The 9,300-nt window shown below is 49.2% G+C and overlaps 1 protein-coding gene across 1 annotated transcript in view; it reads right to left on the bottom strand.

Annotated features, from left to right (window-relative positions):
* Positions 1–2,069: 2,069 nt before the first annotated feature.
* The window catches only part of LOC107699169 (collagen alpha-1(XXI) chain-like), a 51,432-nt gene continuing 44,201 nt past the window's right edge, over positions 2,070–9,300 (bottom strand). The window contains exons 12-13 of the mRNA XM_016500363.1: positions 3,289–3,366; positions 2,070–2,916 (exon numbers count right to left, since the gene is read on the bottom strand). Coding sequence (XP_016355849.1) covers positions 2,729–2,916; positions 3,289–3,366 — 266 coding nt within the window. The 3' untranslated portion in view covers positions 2,070–2,728. The remainder of the gene's footprint in view (positions 2,917–3,288; positions 3,367–9,300) is intronic.

Here is a 9,300-nt window from a genome sequence, read left to right as displayed (position 1 = left end):
GAGCGGTGCCGACGACGCTTGTTTACCCGGGGAGAAGGGCCTGGGACGGTGAGGCAAGCCCAGGATGGAGAGGATTTCTCTCTGGATCTCTCGCCGCTCGTGGTTACGCAAACGCCTGTAAATAAAGCTCGAATGCACATGGTTGTCTCCTAAACCGCACTGAACGCCGTGAAGAAAACCGAGACAGCTCCACAGAAGTCCAAATGTTGGCGCTCTCATCTTTATCTCTCAGGATGATGCGTTCACCAAGCGAGTGCTGGGTTGATGATGGTGCTCTCCATGGTGCACCATTAATAGCTAACTTTGTTCAATATCTATATGATTCAAGTCTTTATTCCGTATTTCCTCTCAAACCTAGAATGAATTCCTTCTTAGGCTTCAAGGTGATACCTCAGGTCAGCTGTTGCTTGCGCTGTGCCGTTCTTAGACAACATCTTCACTATTATTAAACTGAATCGAATGCTGAATTGAATTGTTTAGCATCATACAAATAATGTACAAATAGAGAGAGAAACAACTTACAAAGGACTCTTCACCTGTGCATTTACTGAAACCAGCACCGACCGCCTGGGAGCAAAAGCGCACAACTTCAGGATTCAGTGCTTGAACTAGCTCAAGTTGTGCATGCACCGACGGAAGACTACATCCCTGAAAAAAGTGTTGAAAGCAGTAGTCCGTCCCACACTCTGGAGGGTTTGCATCAACCTCTAGCGGTCGTATATAAAACATCGTTGACCTGAGGCATGAATGCAAGCTCACCGTGAAATGAGAGACACTTGAAATATGAGACCTTTCGTGATTAGTCAAAGGAAACGTCCAGGCGGGCAAACACCTGTCAGCTTTATTTCAGTGTTGCTCGGTCTATTGGCGACAACTGAGTGCACTTTTCCAAGCAATAGGACATCTCCTTTGGGCATCTAATTTGGACATCTCTTATTATTATTTCAACTTCTAAAATGGCAAACAACTGCAATTGTAATACTAATACAAGTTTGCAAACTGACTGGTACTATAAAAATCCAATGATGTAAGCCCGAATGAAAACCTAAAGGGCAAGTCTTAATATTAGGGACCATCCAAAATGTAAGAAAGAGCAACAGCGACATCTAGGACTGGAGCTCGGGCTGAGTGGAATTGCAGGAGAGCAACATTTTTAACGTAGAAGTTTTTAGTAGCATTTTAGCTTTAATGGTTACTGTATATGCAGTCTCATCATTTTATGTTACCTATTTCAACAATCTATTAACAGTAATCCTCAGTAATCATCTAAATTTGATTAGATCAGCTGTTACCTAAATAAATAAATAAATAAAATAAAATTAGGGTGTAGGACTCCAATGTGCCCCACACACTGAGATTTTCAGTTTTTATATGAAACACTTATTAATTTATGACCTTGTTATGGGACATTATAAGAATGCTGCGAAACACATGCTGGAAACTAGAGTAAACATTTTCCACATCATAAGTAATAGCCTTTTTGTTACAGAACATAAAGCAACAACAACAAAAATAATAAAAAAGATTTTAATTAATATTATCAAAAGTCATTCAAACACATGAAAGTTAGAATAAAAAAAATCACTGCAAAAATAAGAAAGTGCTCTCACAGGAGAAGCTGTAACTGATATCAGTTCTTATAAATAACAAAACAAAAACAAATTATACATTTATGGGAAGGTGAGCTTTATTACACTCTACTACACACCCTTTATCGACCAAGGGTAAAAGATAAACAGCTTTCAGAATTGTGTATTTCATGACAACCTGCTGTAAAGGTGGATTAAAATGTATATCATAAATTTGCTCAATTTACCTTTTTTTAAATATTTAATATAGATATGATTTAATCACACTCACATTTGCAATCTTAAGTGTAGTAAACAGTCGGAAAACCTGGAATATCAGAGAATTATAAATTGTGACCCCAGGCCTGGTAAAGGCGTGGACATTTCTATAGTGAATATACATATATATTTTTTCTCTAAAATATTACAGGATAGAATAAAACATTTTAAGATAGATTTTTTTGTTTTGTTTCCTGTAATCACAAATGTCTAGAAAAAAAACAAAACAAGGAAATTCATTGGTCAAAAGATGTGGGAACCCTTGTAATAATACCTAAATGGACAAGAATTATCATGGATGTCTGAGAGACGTCAATATAGGAAAGAAAACATAAAGCGCTACAAAAGAACTCCCACACCTCCCATGAAAAGCTTGCAAGCAGCAAAAGAAACATCTGACCAAAAAGAAACACAAATGCAAAATAGACAGTAAATCTAGCATTATAAATACGACGAGATGATTGGCTGGTGATGGATGAACGCCACTTGGGGGAGCAAGAGATTGAGGAAGTAAAGTCGATGTCTAGGTAGAATTTCCACTGCGAGTGTTGTAGAACTCCTCACACTGGATGCTTTTCACAAGTATTCAGCTGATGCGTTTCATGCCACATGACAAACAGCGTGAATAAATCATGGCACATCTCAGCTTGTGACACAGAAAGACAAGTGTTGAACTGAGTCATGGACAATCGGTGGTGATAATGTAGATGATAACATCATCTTGTTATTTACACTTTAAGAGGTACTTCATGTGTCCATGAGTGAGAAACACTCTTGAAAAATTTGATCATCCTGAGATTGGAAAGATTCGCTGTTATTGTTTCCTTTCATTCACTGAGCAGCACCGCATCCAGACTGTCTGCATTTCAGCCAAAGCTCTGTCAATAGTTTGGCCCTTTACTGAAAGGATCTCTTCGCAACATTGCGCCGTAGCACATGGAAAGATGGCACACGCCTGGCTGACCGGGCTCGCCGGGATGCCCCCTCTTCCCCTCCTCGCCGTTGTGACCAGGTGGGCCCGGCTTTCCTGGGTGGCCTGGTTTTCCGAGCCCTTGTGGACCCATTGGACCTGAAACAAAATAATGTGTCTGTAAAATAACCTCACTGCCTATATTACTTGACTTCATTAATTATTAAATATGCCATTTCATTAATTAAATTTAGTTTGAAGTACTATGGAAACTATAACCTTCCTTTGCAAAGAGAATGCTATCGACCAATGAGCAGTTAAAATATATTACACATGACAACAAGAGTAGAGTGAAGAGCTGTTGCTCATTTCATGGCAGTTAAGGCCAGATAGGGTGGGGAATTGTTATGGAAAACTATATTTATTGCAAACAAACAAACAAAAAATTGTATTAACATTATATAATGTAATCTCAGGGCAAAACAAATATAAAAAATTGTATATGTTAGTAGTGGTGCTGCATCTGCTCACCTGGTGGTCCTGGGAGACCTGGGTCTCCAATTTGTGACCGTCCTTGATTTCCTTTCTCACCCTTTTCTCCTGGATCACCTGAACATAGCCAGAAAAAAAAAACTGTGTGTTCAAAACAATTTAAATAAATACATGTAAAGCTATGCTGATACAAATTTCACTTTGGAAGCTATTCATTCAGTTTCCTTAAGCTACTGCAGGAAATCTAATTTGACAAAAGCCCTATGGGATTTGTTTGAGAAATTTGTTTTAAATCCCATCTGAATCTGTCAAGCTTGTGTTTTTCTCACACACATTATCTGTCACCTTCAGTTCCCTTTCAGTCGGTCACGTTCGACGTACGTCGGAACTGACCGATGAATCGGGGATCTCTTTGGGAGACCAATCTACTTAGAGTGTAAGAAAAACGAGCCAATGCACATTGGCATGCAATAATTGCCACAGCTGCTCTGCGCTGCAGCGCGAGTATTTAATGAGCAGCCGGTGTGTCGCATATTTGCTTTTCGCTTCGGAGCTGAACACATGTGCCGTTCTTACGCGTGTGTTTTCTTTGGAAAGTGGTGGAAGACGAGCTGCTCGTTGGGAAGGAGCCTCTGCGTGTCTGGTGCGGGTGTAACGGCGCTGACAGTGTTGGTCGCGATCTCACGAGAGAGCAAAAAAACCAAATTCAGTTCCCTTTCAGTCGGTCACATGCGACGTATGTCGGAACTGACCGACAAATTGGGGATCGCTTTGGGAGACCAATCTACTTCGAGTGTAAGAAAAACGAGCCAATGCACATTGGCATGCAATAATTGCCACAGCTGCTCTGCGCTGCAGCGCGAGTATTTAATGAGCAGCCGGTGCGTCGCATATTTGCTTTTCGCTTCGGAGCCGAACACGTGCTGTTCCTGCGCGTGTGTTTTCTTTGGAAAGTGGTGGAAGACAAGCTGCTCGTTTAGGAAGGAGCCTCTGCGTGTCTGGTGCGGGTGTGACTGCACTGACAGTGTTGGTCACGATCTCATGAGAGAGCAAAAACAGCTGTTCTCACAGCTCGCTGGAGAGTGCGCCTTCAACGAGTGTGAGTGCTCACAACAGGCTTGCACTATTTGTACTGTTATGTAGCCGTGGCCATTTCCCCTGTGCGTTTCAGCACCAGTAGAGAGCAAATTCCTAAAAGAGCACACACACAGAGATCCTGCGTCTTTTTCAATATGTCATTCAGACCGTGTGCTACTGGATGCGGTCGCTACTGGTACATGTTCTCATTGAGGGACCATCTCGGTGTTAAGGTCGAGACTCCAGTATCTTGAAAGGACTGGAGCCCCTTCGTATATTCCCAGATCTAGTTCTTCTTCTGGGCCAGCTCAGAAGAAGCCTATAAAAGAGCACACACACAGAGATCCTGCGTCTTTTTCAATATGTCATTCAGACCGTGTGCTACTGGATGCGGTCGCTACTGGTACATGTTCTCATTGAGGGACCATCTCGGTGTTAAGGTCGAGACTCCAGTATCTTGAAAGGACTGGAGCCCCTTCGTATATTCCCAGATCTAGTTCTTCTTCTGGGCCAGCTCAGAGGAAGCCTACTTCGGTTAATAACCTAGGTGACCTGAGGATTACAGTGAGGAATACCCCGCCGAGTCAAAGTCCTCGGACTCCTCACTCCTCCATGACACTGCAACCAGTGGAGCCTCCAAGAGGGCATGCTGGGCCACCAGTCGTCACTTTTGGGGATCCCCCAGAGGACCAGATGTTGTTCGCTGCATCGGAGGGTGAGTGTATGTCCTCCGGGGATGAAGATTCGGCTGCGCTGCCCACTTTGGGTGTGGCAGCGTTGCCCAAGTCAGACCCAGAGATGGCTACTATGCTTTCCCGGGCCGCCGCAAGTGTCGGGCTTGAGTGGAACCCTCCACCGTGTCCCGAACCCTCACGGCTGGACGATTGGTTTCTTGGAGCGGCCCGTGCTGGTTCTCAGCGCTCTGCTCCAGTACCTTTCTTTCCGGAGGTGCATGAAGAGGTGACTAAATCGTGGATGGCACCTTTTTCTGCCCGAAGCCGGTCTGGTCCTTCTTCCTCCCTCACTACCCTCGATGGCGGGGCGGCTAAGGGGTACGTGGAGCTCCCCCCAGTGGAGCGGTCTGTGGCGATGCAACTGTGTCCCAAGACCACTACCTCATGGAGGGGTAATCTGCGTCTCCCCTCCCGAGCGTGTAAGTTCTCGTCCTCTCTGGCGGTCAAGGCTTACACAGCTTGTGGAGAAGCCACTTCCGCCCTGCATGCCATGGCGCTCCTGCAGGTCTACCAGGCCAAAGCGCTCAAGGAACAGCACGAGGGTAGTTCTGACACAGGGGTTATGCAGGAACTGCGTGCAGCGACGGACCTTGCTCTACGGGCGACAAAAGTCACTGCACGCTCCCTGGGTCAGGCGATGTCCACCTTAGTGGTCCAGGAGCGCCACCTGTGGCTGAACCTGGCAGATATTCGTGAGCCCGACAAAGTACGGTTCCACAACTCCCCTGTCTGTCAGGCCTCTTTGGCGACGCTGTTGAAAACTTTGCCCAGCAGTTTTCAGCGGCACAGAAGCAGACGGAGGCGATTAAGCACATCCTGTCCCGACGACCAGCTGCTGCCTCCACCTAGTCGTCAGCTGCAGCGCCTTCATCTGCTCGTCGCCGAGGGCACCCCCCGGTGGCCACCTCCGCCCCTGCTCAGTCTAAGCAGCAGCCTCCACCTAGGCGGCAGGCGGCTGGCCGCAAGGGGAATGCCCAGCCCGTCCAGGCACCTGCCAAACCAGGCGATAAGCGTAAGGGCAAGCGGCCCTGAGACGGGCGACCCAGAGATGGGAGGATCTGCTCTCCGGGAGATGGTGTCCGGACCACTCCCTCCCCCGGAGGAGGGCCGGGTGGAGAATCCTTTGTTTCCTTTTGTTTTTGTTTCGCCACTGGCTCCTCGGAGTCCAGCAGTACCCACATTTAAAAAAAAAATAGCAATTTCCTCTATCTCTGGGTCACAAGAGGGCGCGGTTGGCAGTGTGTGACGTGTTGCATACACCTTGCCACTCCCTTCCCCCTTTCTTTTCGCCGGCAGGCAGCAGTGTGTGGGTCGAAGACTCCACCAGGCATTCTCTCACACCCTCTGCCCCACCCTGGAACCAGGTAAGTGTGGCACAACACACACAGACTCCACTTCGAGCCGCCCAAGTTCAGGGGCATCCACTTCACCTCTGTGTGGAGCAGCGATGCCCCTGTCTTACGGACAGAGATCGACATCCTACTGGCGAAGGACGCGATTGAGCCGGTCCCTCCAGCAGATATGAAGGCAGGGTTTTACAGCCCCTACTTCATTGTGCCCAAGGAAGGTGGTGGGTTACGGCCAATCATGGACCTGCGAACCTTGAACCGGGCCCTGCACAAGCTCCCGTTCAAGATGTTAACGCAAAAACGCATTTTCGAGTGCATCCGTTTTTTGGTTTGCAGCGATCGACCTGAAGGACGCGTACTTTCATGTCTCGATTCTCCCTCGACACAGGCCGTTCCTACGGTTTGCGTTCGAGGGTCGGGCTTATCAGTACAAGGTCCTACCCTGTGGGCTGTCCCTGTCGCCTCGCGTCTTTACGAAAGGTCGCGGAGGCAGCCATTGTTCCACTCAGAGAACATGGCATTCGCATTCTCAACTATCTCGACTACTGGCACAGTCTCGGGACCAGTTGTGCGAACACAGGGACATGGTGCTTCATCACCTCAGCCTGTTGGGACTTTGGGTCAACTGGGAAAAGAGCAAACTCTCCCTGTGCAGAGAATCTCTTTTCTCGGTATGGAGTTGGACTCGGTCTACCAGACAGCGCGACTCACAGAGGAGCGCGTCCAGTCAGTGTTGAACTGCTTGAATTCGTTCAGAGGCAGGACAGCGGCCCCACTGAAACTTTTTCAGAGGCTCCTGGGGCATATGGCATCCGCGGTCGCAGTAACGCCGCTCGGGTTGCTTCATATGAGGCACTTCAGCACTGGCTTCACGGCCGAGTCCCGAGATGGGCATGGCAGAGCGGCACGCACCAGGTGTCTATCACCCCGTACTGTCGCCAAACCTTCAGCCCGTGGTCAGACCCTTCTTTCTACGGGCGAGAGTCCCCCTGGAACAAGTGTCCAGGCATGCTGTGGTGTTCACAGATGCCTCGGCCACGGGCTGGGGGGCCACGTACAATGGGCATGCAGTGTCGGGTCTGTGGACGGGGCCTCAACTGCATTGGCACATCAACTGCCTCGAGTTGCTAGCAGTACGTCTTGCGCTGGGCCGCCGCAAAGTGCTGCTACGTGGCAAGCACGTGTTGGTCCGTACGGACAATACTGCAACCATTGTGTACATCAACCGCCAGGGTGGTCTACGCTCCCGCTCACATCCCTGGCATGCTCAATCGTGCAGCCGACGAGCTCTCACGACAGCCTGCGCTTCTGGGAGAGTGGCGGCTCCATCCCCAGGTGATCCAGCTGATTTGGAACCTCTTTGGAGCAGCACAGGTAGACCTGTTTGCCTCTCCGGACTCGACCCATTGCCAGCTGTTTTATTCCCTGACCGAGGGCAACCTCGGCACGGATGCGCTGGTGCACAGCTGGCCCCAGGGCGACAGCCCCTCTTTGACCCATTCCTCTGAGGAAGGATCTGCTTTCCCAGAGAAGGGGCACCCCATGGCACCTCGTCCAGACCTCTTCATGTCTTCAAACTTCATGTCTGGTCCCTGGATGGGACGCGGAGGTTCTAGGTGACCTACCCCAATCAGTGGTAGACACCATCACTTCCATTACAGCTCCCTCTACGAGGCGCCTCTATGCTTTGAAGTGGAACCTGTTCGTTGATTGGTGTACTTTCCACCGGGAAGACCCCCGAAGATGTCCGGTCAGAGTCGTGCTTTCCTTTCTGCAAGAGAGGTTGGAGCGAAGGCTGTCTCCCTCCACCCTGAAAGTGTATGTTGCCGCAATTGCCGCATATCACGATGCAGTTGATGGTAAGTCTCTTGGTAAGCACAACCTGGTCGTCAGGTTCCTTAGAGGGGCGAGGAGGTTGAACCCTCCTTGTCCTACCTCGGTACCCTCTTGGAACCTGTCTCTGGTGCTCATGGCACTGCAGAGACCTCCCTTTGAACCTTTGCAGTCAGCTGAGTTGAAAATTCTGTCACTAAAGACAGAACTTCTCCTGACTGCATTGGCTTCCATCAAGAGGATAGGGGACCTGCAGACATTTTCGGTTGACGAATCGTGCCTAGAATTCGGGCCGGCCAACTCTCATGTTGTCCTGAGACCCCGGGCCTGGATATGTGCCCAAGGTTCCTACCACTCCCTTCAGGGACTAGTTAGTGAGCCTGCAAGCACTGCCCTCGGAGGAGGCAGACCCAGCCCTAGCTTTTCTCTGTCCCGTCCGCGCTGTGTATGTGGACAGAACACAAAGCTTCAGAACCTCAGACCAGCTCTTTATCTGTTACGGAGGCCACCAGAAGGGAAAGGCTGTCTCCAAACAGAGGTTAGCCCACTGGATAGTGGATGCTATTGTCTTGGCTTACCAATCCCAAGACGTGCCTTGCCCGTTCGGGTTGCAAGCACACTCAACTAGAAGTGTTGCTTCCTCCTGGGCGCTGGCTCAAGGCGCCTCGCTGACAGATATTTGTAGAGATGCGGGCTGGGCGACACCTAACACGTGCGTTAGATTCTATAGCCTTCATGTAGAGCCGGTATCTTCCCGTGTACTCGTCCCCAGTGCCCAGTAGCGCGAAGGACCCATTCTAGTGTCGGCTTGCAACGCCACTCCCGCCCGCTGGGCCGGATACGTGTGTCTATTGCTCCAGTAGAGTTCCCTAGAAATGGCTAACCCTGTGAGTTCCTCCGTCACCTCCCGGCAGTCAGACGTGGCAGAGCGTCTGATGCCAGGCCCACACTCGTATGCGTTGTGGAACCTGTGTTAGGCTGGGTGTCCATATGTAGTGGGCCCTGCAGCGATCCCACATGTGTATTCTTCCACGGTAAGGCTACCCAGGCCGGCTAGC

This window comes from Sinocyclocheilus anshuiensis, unplaced genomic scaffold (assembly GCF_001515605.1).
Source record: "Sinocyclocheilus anshuiensis isolate Anshui unplaced genomic scaffold, SAMN03320099.WGS_v1.1 scaffold166, whole genome shotgun sequence".
NCBI classification, from domain to species: Eukaryota; Metazoa; Chordata; class Actinopteri; order Cypriniformes; family Cyprinidae; genus Sinocyclocheilus; species Sinocyclocheilus anshuiensis.
This window is presented reverse-complemented; position numbering and strand designations above follow the sequence as displayed.